The sequence below is a fragment of the Epinephelus moara genome, chromosome 21 (genome assembly GCF_006386435.1).
Source record: "Epinephelus moara isolate mb chromosome 21, YSFRI_EMoa_1.0, whole genome shotgun sequence".
Lineage (NCBI taxonomy): Eukaryota > Metazoa > Chordata > Actinopteri > Perciformes > Serranidae > Epinephelus > Epinephelus moara.
The window spans coordinates 27985102-28005347 of record NC_065526.1 but is presented as its reverse complement, the minus strand read 5'-3'; the positions used below and the strand labels follow the sequence as shown (position 1 = coordinate 28005347).

Genomic DNA, 20246 nt, shown 5'->3' with positions numbered 1-20246 from the left:
TGTCTTGTGGCGTGATTGTTACTTTAATGTGAATCAGAGATTGATCCAAGGCCATTTTGCTGTCTGACTTAAGGTTACAATTGCCTATTACAAGCCTGCCTACGTATGATTGTCAGTTTCCAGTAAGGTTGACCAGTGCCTCGACATCCCAACAATGCTTTGATGGCAGCCTGGTAAGAATAGCTCTCTCCACAGGTCCTGGCCTCCGCAGACAACAGTGAGCAGCAGTAAGAAAATGTTTGAGGTGTCTGTATTTAGTGTCAAGCTGTGAGGGTCGGCAGTGTTATTCTGGAGCAGTGTTGAAGGGGACAGCAAGTCCCAACCGTCTCCCTGGTTTGGATTAGTGTAAAGGAGCATTTCTTGACAGTATCGTCTTGTTTTCTTATGGGATCTGGGTTAGCGCTGAACAATAAGGATGATGGGAGCAAGAGATCTACTCTTCATCACTATCAGCCACAGTGTCTCCTTTATGGGTAAGTTTTTCTTTCGTAGTTCACATTGTTAGAATAAAGCAGCGTTACTATATCAGTGTATTTACTATGCGATGACAATTGCACATCTGGTAACCCAAACAAAGAGTAAATGTTAAGTGCTGTCAATTTAAACAAATATGATTTTTTTTTTTTTAAATATTAATATTCTTTTAATCCGAGGCGGATCAGTGTCTGAATTTATGTTTTTCTTTTTTGTAATTTTGTCATGTTCTTGGTTTTATTTTCATGTTTGTTTTATTCAAATAAGAGTACTTAATCTATTTCTTGTTTTTTTTTCTGGAGTTTCTTCACAAATTAGCTTGTCATGTTTGAAACATTTGATTTTTTCTCTTCAACCTAACTTATAATTATCTGTTGCGACAACCCCATTTACCCCACTGCGGTCACTCCAGCTTCATCTTTAGTTTATCTAACACCTGAGGTTTAGACTCGAGTCACGTGACTTGGACTCAAGTCATGAATTTGATGAATTCAGACTTGACAAAATCAAAAAACACTTGCAACACGACTTGGAATTTAATGCCACGACTTGTGACTTTACTTTGAACCTTTTGACTTATACATACTTGATACCTTCCCCCAAGACCAATGATTAAAAAGTATGTTATTTAAAGTTTGCCAAAAAATAAATTAATTTCCTAAATCAGCTAAGATCATTGCTATTAATATTTAACAAGTCGACACGTAATACCCCCTAGATCCACTTTGAACAAATCCGACAGCATCCAGTGAAGTTGCAGGAGCAAAACCAAGAAGAACTAACAATACATTATTGAACAGCAGTTGGTAAAAATAATAACAAAGATAATGTTTGCATACAAAACCTATGTGGCGGTCAACAGAAACAAACTGCAGTCTGGAAAACGTGGGTCAAAAATTACAGATAAAGAGCAACAACTTTCAACAAATAAATAAAAAGTTTTAAAAACATTCATGATTTTTTGTAAATTTAATACATTATTAAATGGTTGTTTAAGTGGCATTACATGTGGTGAAGAGCGCATTATGACTTGAAACTCCTCAGTCTTAAATTGAGACTTGACTGTAAAGACTTGAGACTTCACTTCATCATCTCTTTTTGATTACAGGCAAAACCTGGTGGATGCTGATGCTGGTTCTACGCCTGCTAGTCCTCCTGCTGGCTGGCTTCACCCTCTTCAGTGACGAGCAGGAAAGATTTATCTGCAACACCATCCAGCCAGGCTGCTCTAATGTGTGTTTTGATGTATTTGCTCCCGTATCCGTCTTCCGTCTCTGGCTCTTCCACCTCATTCTTCTCTGTCTTCCCCATGTGCTGTTTGCAACCTACGTCATGCATAAAGTTTTGTCATATCCCTATTTTGGAGGTTCTTACTGCGACAGGACTCAAGAAGGTTCACCTTTCAACCTTGAGAACTCAAGGTCCTCAAGAGAACTGTCCTTGCATAAAGCTCCACTTCAAGACCTCCCACGTGAATGGGGAGCGCCACGTTTCTACTGCGCCTACTTCCTGGTTGTAATTCTACGCATCCTTCTAGAGGGGGTTTTCGGTGCAGGCCAGTTCTTTCTCTTCGGTTTATCCATTCCTAAGAGCTTCCTCTGTTACGAGGCTCCCTGCGTAAATGGTGTCGAATGCTACATCTCCAGACCAACTGAGAAGACCTTAATGCTCAACTTTATGCTGGGTGTCTCCTCCTTGTCCATTCTGCTAAGTCTGGTTGACCTGGTGAGCTCCATAAAGGCGATGGTGAGATGGAGGAGGAAAAGGGAGATGCTGATGGAGGAGATGAGTAAAGGAGAGCAAAGCAGCATGTTTACATCTACAACTACGACTGAAGACAGCAATGTTCTTTTAACCAGAAGATTCAGCCCGAGTGAAAGTTCAAAGAATGGTCTCAAAGATGAGAAACATGCTCCTGCTGTTGTTCCAGATGTTGACCCTCTTCATGCAAAGGTGAATGGTGGAATCCCGATTAAAACTGGTGAATCCACTAATGACAAGAGGCCAGAAAGCAAAGATGCTAAGGTGGAGATGTCTCAGTCGCCCACTCCCATTAGCACTCCAGTACCAACTCACTTTGTCCTCAACAGCCACCTGAGACCTCCACTATCCCCTCGAGGACCACCGCCAAACCCCAGGATGCCAACACCTGTGGGTGTCAAAAAGCTGGACCAGTACACTCCAACTGGGGCAAACTCAGGCCAACACTCTGATAGCAGTGAATCTCCAGACAAGAGGGCATGGGTGTAATAGACTGGGTGTCCGTTTATTGCTGTAATTGGACAAGAACTGCTGAACATCTACCTCTAAAGGGCACAGATACTTTGATTTAACTATTATTTTTTAGCATGAATTCACTGAAAGAGATGGGTGATTTGCAAAAAAACCCTCCACCAATAGATATTTTTTCTGACACAAATAACTATGTATGATGTGAAAAGTGTTGCTAATGGTGACAGCACCACAGAGAAGCATTTTAGCAACTTTTTGCTCATTGTTTTGGTTTTACAAAATTCTATTCTCATACATCCAGCTGTTTTTAGAAACCCACTGTAGCCTACCAGCCCAGTGCCAAAATGGCAGAAAATTTGCAACATGTCATTAGTAAGCTAGAAACACTTTTAGCAAGCTAAGCAACATAATTAGCTAGCAAGCTAAATATCTGGCATTAGCTAAAGAGACAGATATGTATGATGTAAAAAAAATACTGCTAATAGTGACCCACAGAGAAAAAGCATTTTAGCTCATTGTTTTGGCAATTCTCCTCTCATAAACCCAGTTCTTTACAGAAATGTAAGCTCTGTTGAACCTGTTGCCTACCAGCCCAGTGCCAAATGGCAGAAAATTAGCAACATCTCACTAGTTAGCTAGAAAGCTAAATGCTTTTAGCAAGCTAAGCAACATAATTAAACAGCAAACTAAATATCTGGCTAAAGAGAGCTAAAGAGACAGATATGTATGATGTGAAAAAATGCTGCTAATAGTGACAACCCCACATAATAATTACATTTTAGCAACTTTGAGCTACTTGTTTTGGTTTTACAAAATTCTATTCTCATCAATCCAGCTATTTTCAGAAATGTAAGCTCTCTTGAACCTGCAGCCTACCAGCCCAGTGCCAAATGGCAGGAAATTAGCAACATGTCACAAGTAAACTAGAAAGCTAAATGCTTTTAGCAAGCTAAGCAAGATAATTAGCTAGCAAGCTAAACATCTGGCAATGGCAAGCTAAGGAGACAGATATTTTTCTCAGGATTTGATGGAGACTGAAATAGACCTGAGAGGAGTGTGGATATTGGACTTACCTTCATCTGGTGGCTAGAAAACTAATGAATGATAATGTTGCACCATGTTAGCCAGATAGCCAACGGTTTGCTTTTAGCCATAGCAACCAAGATGATTTTAAGTCAGATTTAGTGTTTTCCGCTTCATTCAAAGTCAGTTAGTGCAGCCTTGAAAAAACCCAGAACATATTTCAGTTTAGTTATCACAGAAACTCAAAGGTTCAAAGGATATAAAAGTAACTCGACATGTGCAAAATGTTCATCTTTGTACAAAAAGACAGTTCTAGCTGCTTTACATATGTTCAACAACAGATTGAAAATCAGCCATCTTGTCTCAGTCTTTGAATTTGTTTTGAGAGGCTTGGTTTCACGTGTTTCTCCATACATGTTTCCTAAATGCTAAATTTTTTTTGTAAAAAATGGTAATAATAAAATTAGTTAATTGGTCAAAAAGGCTTTGTCTTATTCAGTAAAATGTAGCTGATTCACACTGTTTTTCTTTGTAGCCTAACGTCTGAGGCATGTTTGCTTAACAACCTGAGCTGTTTCTGCACAAGAAAATGTGTCACTCACAAAAATACAGGCTGACCTTGACAAGGCAGTTACAGTGCTCAGCTGTTGTCTGGATGACTGAGTGCTAGCAGCCACAACAGACACACTGACCCGACCCCCTGACCTCGTTCAGTGACTCAGCCATGACCCGACTAAAGCCTCTGATGACATAAGACCTTCAGCCCGCCCGCCGCCATCATTCAACATTAGCTCAGCATGCTAGCAAAGTCCCTACCATTACCTATGTGACACAGAAAGTGATTTATGATCACAGTCACAATGACCTGACGGCTGATAAAATGCTGTGTTCAGGATATTTTGTTATTAAAAATTGTCTGGGGTGCAAAGGTTCAAAAACAGGAAACAGGAAGAGGAAAAGGAGCCATAGGCTAGTATAACGGAAAACTTAAAATCTGTATTATCAGAACCATTTGGGTCATGAGAACATAACAAAAAATTGTAATGGCCTCATGACTAAAATGTTTCCTGTCTGTGTTCTTTTCAGCGTCCTTATGTTGTTTATCCCATGGAAGAAAACTGTTTTTTTTAGTTCTCCACTGTTGGGAGTTCTTTGCGATCACAGTTAGCTGTGTGCTTTTATTGTTTTTTTCTATTTACAAAAGTGTCCAAAACATCATCCTGGGACCAAAAAACTCTCATCTTAAATAATTGTTGTAATTACTGGAATACAAATTACAACTTTAGCCAGTAACTGACACTCCTGTCCGGTCTAAACAATAATAAATGCAACAACACAACCCCTGAGACCAGTGTAGCCATGACCCTACACATGCCACATACCCTTCTCATTCTTCTTCTGCTGTGGTATTTGGGGCAGCTAAGACGTAAAGAAACACCAGCAGGGTGGCCAGCAATTGGTCAGGTGCGCAGAGAGGATTCTACTGTCACTAGTGGAGGTCAAGGGGTTGGACAAGCAAACCTAGTGACCCCGCACATGCGTCAACCCCGATCGAAACAAAACAAGGTCCCTAGGCGACAATATGTATCTGTTGTTGCTGACCTTCCTGCAACTTGTCAACACAACACTCACACACACAAACAATTTTGCTAGCTATGTGTCCTTGGCAAAACCTCAGCCACCATGTCTGTCTTAACACATGGTGCAATAATGATGTCAGTCATGTTTAAGGCACTGCTTTGTTGTGCGGTCTAAAATAAGATCGTATGGGACATGTTGCTTGCACCTACCCTTGAAAACACAGGTTTACACAGTATATATATTATGTAGGACTTTTTTATTGGCATGTTTCACAGGTTTGAAAAAAAAGCCTGAATAAAGAGAGATCACTTGCATGGATGAATTAAAGAACGGGGCTACAGGGCTCAGGAGCAGGGGCCCAAAGTGTCAGGGGCCACTTGGCCTTCACCTGCAAAATGTCAGTCAAACTATCAACTGGTAAGAGACTCACAAATGACCACAAAGAAATGCAAAGGAACTGTAAAGAGACACAGAATAGCTACAAAAACACACAAATTGACCAAAAAGACAAAACTATATCTCAAAGACACACAAGCTGACCTTTAAAGAGACCCAAACTGACCTTTTAAGAGACCCAAAATGACTTTAGAGACTCAAAATAACCACAGAAAGATGCAAAGAAACTACAGAGACACAAAATGACAACAAAAAGATACAAATTGACCAAAAAGACACAAATATAACTCAAAGACACACATATTGACTTTTAAAGAGACACAAAATGACAACAAAGACAAGCAAAGGAACTACAAAAAGACACAAAATTACTTTAAAGAGACACAAAATCACCACAAGAAGATGCAAAGATACTACAAAGAGATGCAAAACAACTACAAGGAGAAACAAAACCACCAAAAAAGACACACACATACCCCTAAGAGACATAAAATGATTACAAAGAAACATAAAACAGCCACAAGGACACAGAAAGCTACCCCAAAGAGACACAAAACCACAATAAGTAAATAAATAAATTAAAAATCTGACAACTATAAAGAGAGGCAATCAACAAAGTCAACACAAAGTCTGTGTGTCTTGCTCCTATGTAGGAGAGGTTGTGGGGCCTTTTGCATGTTTGTGCCCAGGGGCCCACTGTCTCATAATCTGCCCATAATTACATAGCCAAAAGTATGTGGACACCTAAGCATTTCACCTGCATGTGTGACAGTTTCACATCTTATCTAAAAATCATTGCCATTAATTTGCTGTTAATTTGCTGTTTTAGTAATCAGATTTGGGAATGTGTGCACTAGACTTGCAGTAGTAATTGTAAGATTTCTCTTGATTAGACCCGAATTGAAATAGTGAAAATTGCCCTACACCAAAATTACACAAACAATGAAACAAAGAATGTAACTTATTTTGGTATTTTGTGAAGAAATCCTTCAGATATTGGCACATGAAGGACCCTCCCTGGTTATCTTTCGACCATCATACAACTTGAGTATAGTGTTGTTTTCACTGCACTTCCACTGTAACTATGGCAGTGGAGAGAAACAGCATGAGAATGTAAACATTTTTTCCCATACCATTTCAAATACTTTGGTGAAATGGGTTACTCATGTAATAGTTATAAAAATAAGTGGAAAATAAGAACGGACCAATAATAATAAAAAACAAAATAAAAATGTTTCAGCAGACTTGAGCCTCTTTTTTTTTGGAAAGATATCTAATAAAAGGTTCAGTGCTGCTTTTTCAACCTAAAAAATAATATGTAACATTTTACTTTACATATGAAAAGAGCATTACCTGAAATTCACCATTCATTGTTTTAAATCTGAAAGGATCCAGCCTGTGACAAATGTCTTACTATTATTTTAAAAAAGATCTGTCATGTGTTTGACTTTTCTGCAATAAAGGTCTTTAACCGGTAGATATCTCATTCAGAGACAAGAAGCCTCATATATGCACCTTGTGATGCACAGCTGTGCTCAGTCATCAACACACAGCAGAATATTAGGAGTTGGTGCCTTCGCTCCTCATCGATCTCTTCCTCAACTGAAGTCCAACACGTCAACCTGCATCCGCCTCAGGTGCAATAACACACTCCGATCTCATGGGTGACAGACGGAGGAGATTGAGAAGTAGGAGGGAAAACTCAACATTGACCACAACAGCACATCAGAGAAGATGTCAGAGGCATCAAAAATATTGATTACCCAGCATCCTCTTCACCTCTAAAGGTTGTAGTTTAGATGAATGTGAGGGGGATGGGTGGAGTTTGTCCCTGATGGCTGCAGCTCACATAACAAAATCTATTCTGTCTCCCTTTGATGGAGATGATGAGGGGTTGCTGAGTGGTGAAGGAGAAAGAGTGATCCCAGAGTGTTGGTTTTGTGTTAAGGAAAGCTGAATGGCATCTAAGTCTTGTCTTTGCTTTGACTTCTTGTCCACAGATTAGTTCATTGAGGAGGCTGACAAAGATATGCTGCTCTTGAGCAAACGCCAGCCACCGTGAAAATGATTTGAAACTGAAAGGCTGCTCGGGTTGAAATCTGCCTTTCTTTGCTTGTACCTTGAAAGGAAGATCAAGGTCTTATGTGTGTCATTTTTAAACAACCAATTGAATTAATTTTCCAACCTTGGTACAATTATCAGCCCTCACAGAGCAGATTTAAAACTCATAAGCTCTGCTCCTGCTATTCGATCAAAGGGGTAGCCTACTTTATCGGCTTATTCATTTTCTGGAGGATTTAGGAGAGACACATTCAAATAAAATAAAGCAGAAGAGGTGGGGATATCCTCTCTTTTGTCTCTAGTTTAAGTGAATCCAAAAAAAAAAACCCACTAGATCCTACACTTCCCATAATGCAACTCAACTGCATTTTTTTCTTAAACCTCACCTGGCTGGAAAAGTTTTTCAAGCTCCATGCACCCAGGTCATAAAACAGATTTTCTGCTGAATTCATTTTCTCAGATTTTGGAGCAACACCATACATGACACAACCATTTTCACACTCTGAATAACACTCCTTGGGACAAGTAACCTGATCTTCATGTGTGAATTTAGCAGTGTGCCTATTAAAGTCTGGAAACATTCACTTGAGAATACATCCACCCCGGTCACAAATGTCCTATTCAATTAAGTTACCACTAAGAACTATACTAGAGCACGTTTTCTGTTATGTAACAGAGTTTAAGATTGACAAGATATTTCCTTGGCTGCTTTTTTTGCCCCCCTGCAGAGAATGCCAAAAATGCCAAACATGACCTTTGACCTTTCACCTCTACTCCTTTACCCTGCATGGCTTTTCACACAAACTTGTGAGATGAGAGTCTTTAAATGTTTTAAAAATATACTGACAGTAAACCTCATGCAGCTTAATGACTTTGGTAATCTCCTGACTTTTCAGAACCATAACTAGCCTAACAGCTTCCCCATCAGCATGCAAACTGTATGCATGATAAGGTAATGTTCAGCCTGTAATATTAAAACAATCAGTCTTTGTATATTATCATCAGTACTTGTAGCCTACATGAAAGGGTTTGCTCATAGTAATCAATGTATAGACAATTATCACCTGACTCTGCAGTTCCCCTTGGCTCTATATGTAACTTCTTTTGATGGTTTTTAACTGTGTTTTATGTGATAGCCAGCGACTTTACTGTTTAGGTTCACTTTCGCTGCTTTATCTGTGTAATATTTGGCCACAGTGGGCAGCTCCCCACTGTACATTACTTGCCCAGTGTCAAATATCAGGCAGACAATGTTAGCAGCTAGCTGGTTAACATCTGGCCTTTATTAATACTTCTGTGTTCAATCATCGCCGTAGCTTCGGTATCTACGGCGACGTGGAGCCTACGCCGAGTAACCCACGCTGTAGCCTGACGTGCACCTCCTCAGAATTGTAACTAGTGGAAACGAAGCTTTTATTTACTTGTATTTCACAGATAAGAAACAATAAATTGTGAAGACAGTAAAGCCCCCACTAAAATAATATTTTAAGTCTGTGTGTGATCTATCCTTCAAGGATTTATACTTCAGCATTTATCCTGGCATAATGTGAACAGAGGAAATCTCTGCTCGTCGCTAGGCTAATTTATACAATGTAAAACGCCATAGGCTAGCGTTACATTAGCATGTTATATTTGCTTGGAGAACATGTTTAGTATGACAGTTGATTTGTCGGTGAACTTTGCGAGTTGTAATGGAGCCAAATTGTGTGCCGTCACTTTTGTTAAATGTTGCTGTTGTCCCTGGTTTTATATGAGAAGAGGAAAAGGTCGCTAGCGGCTAGGCTAATTTGTACAATATAAAATGCCATAGGTTTGTGCTAATAACATTAGCGTGTTGTATTTGTGGGGAAAATGTGTCCAGATAAAGAAACGTGAATGCTGCAAGTTACAATGAAGCCAATTTGCGTAGTTGTGTTTGAAATTGTATCTATTAAGCCATGTTTAATGTGTGTTTTGAATCAACTAAACTTTACAGCACTTCACAGAAACCTCTGCTGCAGACTAGTGTTTTGGAGGTGTAACTGCAGAGTGACACAGACAAACCGCTGCACAAATATAAATGCTCACAACGCCGTAGGCAATGTGCTTAGGCTACGGCATATAGCCTATCAGCTATATTCACTATTTTTCAAACCATTTGACACGATAGAATGCCTAAAATCCATGCATCATTTGGGAAAAACATGATAGTTACCAAAGGAAAAAAGTCATCCTGTTGAGCCTACGTCCTATTTTGAATCGTATTGTTCTCCAACTGTCCTCATCATTCTGAAAGTACAACACAAGCAGATGTTGAGGATGACTGATTGCTACTCCTGACACCTAGAAAAAGGCAACAAATAGTCTGATGTTACTATATTTAAGATAGATAACACAGGTAGGGTAGGGATTTGGCCTAAGCAGCATTACTCATCTTTAAACCTATTTTTCTTATACTGGGCTGGAGTAGAGTTCAGAGAATGAATGTTTGGCTGACAAATGTGCTACATTTGAATCCATGCCATATTCATCTGGGCTGCTCTAGCTGCAAATTAAGGATCCTAAACAATGTTTTTTTCTCAAGATTATTTTTTGGGCAGTTTTGCCTTTAATGATAGTGCAGCTGGAGAGTGATAGAAAAGGTGGGATGACATGCAGCAAAGGGCCACAGGTTGGACTCAAACCCAACCTCTGAAAAAGGACTACCAGGTGTGCTAGAGGTCACCTTATAATGTTAAGTAATGTAGTCTTCAATACTCTGAACTGAACAGAAGAACCCCAGAGGCCACCCCTCTGCTCTGCCCCTGGAGCATAATGAAGCATTTAGAAGCTTAAGAGACAGATATTTCCCTCAGGAGTTGGTGGAGACCAAAAACAGAGCTAAAAGAGAATCAGTATTGGATTTATAGCCAGGTGACAAATGAATGTTAATGCACCCTGTGTCTGTTTGATGTGTAAATAGACAACTGTTTGCTAACAGGTTAGCAATGTCAGCTCAATGGGTGTTAATATGTCAGAGGTATTGTGCTGCCTTGTAAAACAGCATATCTCTTATTATAGTCTCTTACTATGACGATTTCACTTTTCAGCTTGTTTTTACAGTCATGGATTAGTTGATCCCAGCATGCTTTGGAGCAGAAAGCAGTGAACTCATCTGTCAATCAAAAGGCACGTCAGTGAGGCCTAGAAGAAATATTTGTTTTAGACTGCACTGTAAATCAGCTATGACATGACAATAGCTGCTATAGAAAGCAAAATGCTTTCCACCCAGCTTTGTATACATTCTGAAATGACAGACTCCCACTGCTACAGTATGTGACCTTTAACAGCCCATGTAAGCCATCCAGACATCTTAACATGATTTATTACAATCCAATCAGAGTCAGACGGCTAATCAGATCATTAGACAAAGATGGCATTCATAAACATCCTCACCAATGAAGAGGAGTTGGGTTGTCCAAATGTAACCAATAGCATCTCTCCATGATGAGCTCTCCCTGAAGCCAGCGTCTTGTTTATGTTTGGAGGAGATGGATCAGGCATGACCTTTCAACCCATTTCCTCTGTTGATTTTTTTTTTTGCTTTTGGGCTCGAGGGAACATGCCCGACCCCCTGCCACAACACAGATATACACACACACACTAAATGGAAGAGGAAGCTAACTTGTCTCATGGTTAACAAGCAGTGGCAGAGCAATTTGTTCTCATTGGAGAGCAAACAGGACCTGGTGTCTCTTAATTTGTGTAATGTAATTACTGAGGGAGACAGTTTTAGACAATTAGACCTCTGTAGGAAGTAACTGATTTGTTTATTTCAGTATATGGTGTTCCACAAAAAAAAAAAGTCAACGTAACAGGTAATTTAGTGTCAAGATCAGAAATGTCCACTTGTTTCAGTGCATGAATTGGCATCGAGTCTTGTTACCCACAAGATGGCTCCATCCTGGGAATACATGTATTACAGCATTATCTTAACCCTTAGTGGTGACTACCCGAAATATTTTTATTCAGGACCTCAAGTCAAAAAGTCAGAGGATACACTTACTGCTGCAGCTGAAGAAGTTCAACCTGCCACTGAGTCCATCCTCACCTCCTCCATCACCATCTGGTACACTGCTACAACCTCAAAAGGCAAGGGCAGATTGCAGCGTATCTTTCGTTCTGCTGGGAAGGTAATCGGCTGCAATCTGCAGGACCTGCACGCCGCCAGGGCAGGAAAGACTGCAGCCGACCCTTCCCACACAAACTTTTTGTTGCACTCCCCTCTGGCAGGAGGCTGCGGCCCATCAGGACCAAAACCTCACACCACAAAAACAGTCTCCTCCAAGTTTATATTGTACTTTTCTCTATCCTGTATTTATGTTCTTGAGTGTTGCAGTGCTTTGCCCTAGTTTTACTTATCTTATCTTAATATGTTTATTGTATGTTTTTATGTGTGCACCAAAAATCAACACAGTTTTCTTGTGGGTGTAAACCTACATGGCAATAAATCCTTCTCTCATTCTGATAGTTCAGGCTTAATTTGGGAGTCATTTTTATGCACAAGATATCTGCAATATTTTTGATTTGTTGTGTCAGTGCGGCCATTAAACAACATGGAGTCTTGGATTTAAATATTTAATAGGAACCTCCAACTAAGAGTGTTGGAATAAGTGGAGGAATAGTGCTGAAAAATACTTCAAAAATAAACTTAAAGAAGCTTAAATGGAATTTAAAATCAAGAATTTTTGGGGTTATAAACATAAACTTGTATCAAAGACAAGTGAAATTTTCTCACTCTGGTTGGTTAAAACCGATATTAATTTGGATTCAGTTGTTGGATTCAGTTGTGTGCTTACGGGTAGCTGTCAGTTAAATTGTCCGACCACAAGGTGGCAGCATGATAATACTTTATCCGTCTCTTCTCACCCAAGTGGAGTTCAGAGTCTTCTCCAGAGTTTGGAGCTGATGGAGTTTTGTCATTCTCATCAATCATGTCATTTGAGGTGATGAAATACTGTTCTACTCCTAACTCATTTGAGCACAGTACTCTCTCAAATTAGAGGCAAAAATAAACCCCACTTACGTGCCCTGTGCAGGCATTACGCACAAACTTTGAACATTTCCTGAACCGCAATTTAGTGAAGATACTGACAGTTAAGGAGTCCCATGATAAATGGACCACACACTGCCGCAATTACCTTTACGCACGGCAGTAAGAGGGTGTTAAAACGTCTGTCCCTCTTTACTGACGCCTTAATTATGAGCCCGAGGCATCTCTACGTTGTAAAGCATCCACTATATTAAAAACAACCTAAACAGTCCATTTAAACGTTCATAATAAGCATCTATTACCACGAGGCAGATATTTGTTTTGAAATTTTTGCGGGAAAATCCACCATTGTGGTCGGGTAAATGTGTCCCCAGTAATTTTCTTGAGGCTTTTGGTTGCCTTTTCTGCTTTGTTTCACTAACACACGTTTCTTAAAAAAATATTTTAACAAGCACTGGAAAAAAAATAAGGATCTCCCTCCATTAACATTAATCCACCTGTTCTGAAAAGACAAAAAGGACTTAAAAAGTAGGTAGGTAGTTAATTGACTCCTAAGCGTAAAGACAGGATTAAGTTAAGCGTGACACATTTAGCCTGGATCGGGAGTTTTACAGAGGACAGAAGTCAAGAGTTAATAAAGCGCAGGGGGCATTAAACTGAGAGGACCACCTGTAGTGCCCCTATACTGCCATGCCAATGTTGTTCTCTGCGTCTCACAGCATGTGAACCTGCAACACCGGGGAGGTTTAATAAAGCTTACAGATCGCATGTGCCCCCTAAGGAAAGTTAGGACTTTTAGTTACATATAAAAGAATCTCTTACTGTCATAACTCCGCCATTACGCACAAAGATATTAAGATTCAGCGTGTGCGCTCCACAAAACCACGCAAAACACAAATCCACACATTTTTAAGCATGCATGACAGACTTTAAAATTATTCACAGCATCACATCACAACAAAGTTAGGGCGAGAATGACCAGGGCGCACGAGGGAAAATTCAATAAAAGTTGTTTTATTCTCAAAATAAAATTTTCTATCAAAGTGTAAATTATACATATTTACAATCTCGTAAATTTTCATATACAAATGTACAATATATGTACACCAATAATTATATAAATACACTTTACGCGCTAATGCAACCCGTATGAGACAGTATTAAGGCATTGATTAATGTAAGTGTAAATCCATCTTGTAGACCAAAAAAGAAAAAAAGAAAAAAAGAAACAACCCAGGGTTGACCTCATTTCAAGCAGAGCAGTCTTGTGAATCTTATGTTTAAGACACAGCGGTTCTTTACAGTAAGACGAAGAAGAGCCTCAGCTATACCATGTAACCTATCGACAAGGGGGATCTTGTCAGCTGTGCGCATTCAATTAAGCCCAGATAAGACTCTGCATTCTTCGTGCCAGGTACATTGTTCTGCTGCTGACAGTCTCATTATTTAAAGAGAAGCCATTAGGCGCTCATTAATGTGCTAATTACAACACGCTGATGGACAATCCCAACACAATTACTCACCCCTCCCCTCCCTCTCCTACCCAACACCCTCTATTCAAACCCATGGACGTCATTTGGATAAGGCAAGAAGAGAGCACTTTCTTTAAGTATACCAAACTGATCCTATAACTTTTTTTTAAAGCAGAATGGAGCATATAAATGACCACAAACTGTTACATTAGGGAGTGCTCGTCATCAAAGTTAGATATAAACTGGCAGTTTGGTGACTCACTTTGAATAATTTACCAAATTACCCAAATCAAACATTCAAAAGAAGTCTTTACTGATAAACGCTGGTTTTGAGTCTTTAGCGTCAAATGACATAAGATGCATTTGAGCGGATGACCCCCGTGTTCAAACCCGGGACAGTGGCATCTGTTTGGGGCAGGAGACAGAGCTGGCTGTCCCAGACCTCCATGTCAGTCCCGTGCTCACGTCACTGTACATAGAGCCCGCTGAGGCTTTACTGCCCCAGCAGCACCGCGTGCAGAAAGTCCTCCAGGAGTCCAAGGTTTTCCCGGACCAGATCCAGGCCCCCGAAGTGATGCCTACCAGGAGGCACATAAAGTATTTCAACATGAACACTGCATAGTCCGGTCTCTGCCTGTTCGGGTCTGTCATGCACGTACAGTTGTGCGTAATTTCCCATGTCTGTCTGTTATGCTGCTCGTAAAAGTAACACGCCACTATGACAGTGGCTGGGACTGTGTATAAAACTGTGAAAACTCCTATCCGGATCATCAGCCTCTCCAGTTTGTCAGTCTTGGTGCCCCCTTGCTTGATTACACTCCTGATCCTGAACAGCGAGACGAACCCAGCCAGCAGAAACATGGTGCCGATGAACAGGTAGATAACCAGCGGTGCCAACACAAAACCCCGCAGGTTATCCAAATTCTGGTTGCCTACGTAGCAAATCCCAGCCACAGAGTCTCCGTCCACTGAACTCAGAGCCAAAACTGCGATGGATTTCATGCTGGGGATGAGCCAGGCGGCCAAATGAAAGTACTGTGCGTAACTGGCGATGGCCTCGTTCCCCCACTTCATGCCAGCGGCGAGAAACCAAGTGAGTGACAGTATCACCCACCAGATCGAGCTGGCCATGCCGAAGAAGTAAATGAGCAGGAAAACGATGGTGCAGAGCGCAGGACCTGTGGTTTCATAGTGGATGTGTTCAGCGCCGTTTTCCCTGTTGCACGCCACTTCCTCGTGACCGGCGATCAGTCTGACAATGTATCCAATGGACACAAACATGTAACAGGCGGAGAGGAATATGATGGGGCGCTCTGGGTACTTAAACCTCTCCATGTCGATTAAAAAAGTCGCCACAGTTGCGAAAGTGGAGATGAAGCACAGGACGGACCACAGGCCAATCCAGAAGGCGGTAAAAGTCCTCTCTTCCTGGGTGAAGTAAGGGTTGTGGCACGGCATGGCGCAGTTCAGGATCTGTCCCGTCTTGACGCGGTTGTGCAACGGGTGGCCGTCACTGGTCACTGGCACCATGGGCGCACGGCAGAAGCATCCAGGCTCACACGGGGACGCTGCTGGTTTATGTTTCCCGGGGATGCCGCGACCGTAGCCGCTCTTCTTCCTGGGGTTGTACGGCTTCAGTGGCCGGTTGGTCGGCTTCGCCACCACGGGAGAAGCAGTGGTGGTCTGGCTGCGGTTGTAGTCCATGCACAGCGTGTCCTGATTGCCTTGCTCGGGCAGCAGGTCGCACCTCATCCGGTCTGGCCACGGGAATCCGTACTGCCTCATGAGCGGAGCGCAGCCAGCTTTGGCCCGCTCACACACGCTCCTACACGGCGGCAGGGGCTTCTTGTAGTCTTCCAGACAGATCGGTGTGTACATGCTGCAGAGGAAGAAGCGCAAGTCCGGGGAGCACTTTATCTCAACCAGCGGCCAAAACTGGTGCACCTCCAGGCCGGCTTCGTCCTGAGTATCGTGGTTGAACTGGTTGGGCATGTAGGTGTAATTGTAGCCGATTCCTTTGCACAGAGGCACGGATATCTCTTGGCACTGGAGCTCTTTGGCCGCCATGCAACCCGTTCCGTGCAGGACGAGGGCTAGCAGCACGCACCATCCCGGGATGCTCCTCTCCATCGTTGTTTTCTGTGCGCGATTCGTCCTCGACAAAGTGCCAGCGAACTTGCGCTTTGCAAGTAGGCTGCAAGCGCGATTAATCCAGGGATGCTGTTGAACTCATGCTAGAGCGCAGATAGTTTGTGATGGTTCTGCGGTGCGTGTGATATCCAAAACAAGCGCGTTACTTTCACACAGTCTGGGATACTGCCAGTTTCCTCTCTCCCTTTGTGTCGGTGTAGCACCGAGTCTCTCTTTGCATGCTCCTGTGTTGGTGGGTGCGTTGGGTTTTATACGGGAGGAGCGAGGACACTCCCCCAGCATGGGCGGGGAGGGAGAATAAGTCAATCAAGGGTTCCTTCTATAGGTGTTTGTTTAAAATGTTCACCCTGGAGGAAGGGTTATAATCACTTTGTCTCTATTTACCCCCTCCAGACACACACACACACACACACACACACTGCTCCTTTACAAACACGAGGAGGGGGAGTTATAATACAATAGCAACATTAGGAAGAAATGTAATTAGGAATGAAGACAGTGAGGAGTAAGCTCACATAAAGTCACCACTTATTATACTGGTGGGATACAGGATGTGCCTGAATGCATCATAGCATCATGCTTGATGGCTGACTAACAACTGGAGGTTGTTAGTCAGCCAAGTTAGGATGTATCACGTGCCATTTGAGTATTTATAGGTAAGATAGTCAACTGAATCTACAACAGCTCATTCAGGTTTGACTTTTTCAAGAATATCCATCAAAATCAAACATGCATTGCCGAGATACCATTCCTTTATAAAGCCAGATAGACTTATATTGAAAAGACACTCTGGTCTGCGTCAGGCTGTGTTCTTAAAATCTGAAATTGTTAGCTCAAGAATATGAAAAGAACTGTTCTGTCACGGGTTTAAATCATGCAGCTGTAATATAAAAAAATATTGAGTCTCTTCATACTCACTGCCAATGACATAGGTTTTGTTTCAACAGGGGGAGACACATATGAAGCAGGGGGTTTGGTGGTCATCCGCAAAAAAAAAAAAAAAGCAGCAAACACTTAATTTCCTGCATTCTGTAAATATTTATGCACCAGTGCACATGTTCTTAATTTTGAGTGGGATGTGTCCTCTCTGTCCACCCTGAAATATGCACATATGCTCACTGCAAGTCATAGTCACTGCAATCTGGGTATAAGCATTTAAGTTTCTTTATTTTTGATGCAAAATAAAGCAGCTTGTGTCTTTCACTTGAATAAAGCATACCATAAAAATTACTAATTTTCTCTGTTTAACAGATATTTAGTTAGTAAGTTTGTCCTGTTTTCTGTTTCCCATTTTATTTTCTTAAAATTATTTTTACATCCAAGTCAGAGTTCAAATTATCCAACATTTTACCTCACAGAGATGCAGTAAAATACTTTCACAATCACTGTAACATTAGTGTTTAAATTCCATATTCTTATAATTTATTTCATCATTTAATTCAGAGCCAAACTTTTGTTCAGCCGCTCGGTCCTTTAAGATAAGTCTTTTGGCTGTAACCCTGATGGTTCAATTCACTGCAAAGTTTATGAAAAGCCACTGTATCAATTATTCATCGGCAAATGGTTCTGAAAGCCACAAGGGAGCACTAGTCTGATACTGTCCGTCATTTGTCCTCCGGTGCACTGAATGACTTCCAGTGTCCTCTGAATGTGACAATGCGTGAAAATGTGCATGTGGCCTCGGAGCTGGATGCATGTGTGAAAGAATGAGAGAAAATGTGTTACATGCTTATGTGTGACAGTACGTGAATATGTCTGCATGGCTGTTTGCATGCAGGGGAAATAGAGTGTGTGTGTGTGTGTGTGTGTGTGTGTGTGTGTGTGTGTGGTAAAGGAGGTTAATGTGGTCTTGTTAGCCCACAGCAGGGGGTCGTCTTGGTCTGAAGGGAGGAGGGGCTGTTTGTCTTAACGCTGGTGCCAATGTTTCACTCAGAGCATGCTGGGCCGGCGATTACTGCGACACACCACTGGGCCCAACAAACAGGACAGTGTGTGTGTGTGTATGTGTGTAAACACTGTCAGAGCTCAGCCTAAAGAAAATAAGCTAACATGGGCAGATACAGCATTGTGATAGCACTAATTAAAGTCATTCACACTTCTTATTGGATTCATTGGCTTCAAATGGAGGCTGAGGCGGTTTGGCAGACAGGCAGCGAGCTTCTAATGCACAGGTTTTATCAAAACTAATTAGCCCCAAACTCCAATATTTGTTAAAGGATGCTTATTCAGCTCAGTTTGGGGTCCCAGCTGGGTGGGGTGTCTTGTGAGAAGATCATTTTGAGGGTGCTGGGTGAGCTGGTAATTATGAAAATGTTGCTAAATAGAGTTTAAGATGCTTTCTTGGAGCTTCTAGCGCTAAGTGTATTCCTTTATTTGGCAAAAATATTGATGCGGCCGGAGGATTAGATAAAACAATCAGAAATATTTTACCATCCACCAATGTGTGAATGAAGACATCCAGGCTTTAACTGATATCAGATTATTTAGATACAGAAAATACAGTTATACTGATCTCCTCACTAGTAGATATACCGATGCTGCGAGAAAGTGCCATGGCATAATCACAGCAATCGTCACCTGTAACTTATTTTGGCGCAAACACACAAACATGCATAGGTAGGTTCCCTTTGTCAACTAATGTCAAGTTAGTTTCATCTATAAAGACCCAAATCACAAGTTCATCTCAGAGGGCTGTATGGTCTGTGCAACATAAAACCCTCATGTCGGTACGCATCACTCATTCCTCTACTCTCTTTCCTCTCCTCCTTTTCGTGCACTTTAGCTTCTTTTAGCATTACAGTTAACTTTTGTAAGTGCTTAGACTGGAAAGTGTGCTTTCCAATGCCAATGGGTGCTTTGGCAGTCAGAGATTCAACCGGCATCCCATCAGCTTCTGGGCAGACTTTGTTATCGCCCTGCCAAACTTTTGTACAGCTAGTCCACATAGTAACCACCCCAACAAACCATCAACCAAGACCTCAAGCTGAAGCCAGTGTGTATACTTCTCCACTCGGGTGTTCTGGCACTTCCTAATGGCTCCAGTGTACAAACTGACTTTTACTCACATCACCAGTGTAGCATTTCTGCTCTGAAATTTCACCTATACCAACATCTGTCCATGCAACCTCCAAAATGGCAGGTATGGAGGTGTTGTAAAATTTAAAGGAATACTTCACTCCCCAAATGAACATTTGTGTATCAGTTGCTCACCTGATGCTACATGAAATCTGTGAAGAAAACTTTGTTTGTCTGGCATGCTTCCAGTGAATGAAGAATACAAAAACTAAGAAAATTCTTGATGAATTGATGTTGTAGGGGGCCGGGTTTAAAAACAGCAAAAACATATTAAAACAACAGTTTGCAAATTCTCACACAACTTGAGCAGTATAGTCCAAGTCTCATTTATCTAGTCGTATGCTCAGTACTTCCTGAACACATCGCAATACCGTGCCATCAGACAGCCCTCTTTACAGCCAGACTCCATTGGAAAATTTGTGATTTTATCTCTCTGATCACGGGAGCTGCTGATCTACCATCAGTTAGTAAATTTGTGTGATTGTGTGTCTCTGGTGTTTTAGAGGGTTAGTTATGATTCACCAAATTCACACAATAACACCAACAAACTACTCAGCAAGGCAGTGATAGACCCGCAGCTTCCTGTGTTCAGCAAGGTAAAATTACTGTGTTTCTAAATGGAGTCTGGCTTCGAAGAGAGCGTGGATAAGTTTCCATTTTGTTCAGTTCCCCATCAGTAAGGGCTCTCAGTCAAGGAAGCACTGAGCATACAACTGGATAAACGAGGCTTGGATTATACTGCACTAGTTGTGTATGAGTTTATAAACAAT

The 20246-nt window shown here is 41.4% G+C and overlaps 2 protein-coding genes and 1 long non-coding RNA gene across 3 annotated transcripts in view; 1 reads left to right on the top strand and 2 right to left on the bottom strand.

Annotated features, from left to right (window-relative positions):
- LOC126382518 (uncharacterized) overlaps positions 1 to 20246 on the bottom strand; it is a 78801-nt gene that overhangs the window by 57841 nt on the left and 714 nt on the right. The window lies entirely within an intron of this gene.
- On the top strand, positions 169 to 4197 carry LOC126382512 (gap junction delta-4 protein-like). The gene is made up of 2 exons (XM_050032414.1): positions 169 to 473; positions 1583 to 4197. Exons 1-2 carry the CDS (start codon positions 416 to 418, stop codon positions 2722 to 2724), a joined length of 1200 nt encoding a protein of 399 aa, XP_049888371.1. The 5' UTR covers positions 169 to 415; the 3' UTR covers positions 2725 to 4197.
- Positions 13779 to 16623, bottom strand: LOC126382510 (frizzled-8-like). Its single transcript, XM_050032411.1, has one exon. The coding sequence runs from the start codon at positions 16378 to 16380 to the stop codon at positions 14635 to 14637; it is 1746 nt and encodes a 581-aa protein (XP_049888368.1). The 5' UTR covers positions 16381 to 16623; the 3' UTR covers positions 13779 to 14634.

Excerpts from the sequence above, each read along its gene's own strand:
- LOC126382512 (XM_050032414.1), top strand. The coding sequence starts at position 416 with ATGATGGGAGCAAGAGATCTACTCTTCATCACTATCAGCCACAGTGTC. Across the intron at positions 474-1,582 it reads CCACAGTGTCTCCTTTATGG|GCAAAACCTGGTGGATGCTG; the intron begins GTAAGTTTTTCT and ends TTTTGATTACAG.
- LOC126382510 (XM_050032411.1), bottom strand. The coding sequence starts at position 16,380 with ATGGAGAGGAGCATCCCGGGATGGTGCGTGCTGCTAGCCCTCGTCCTG.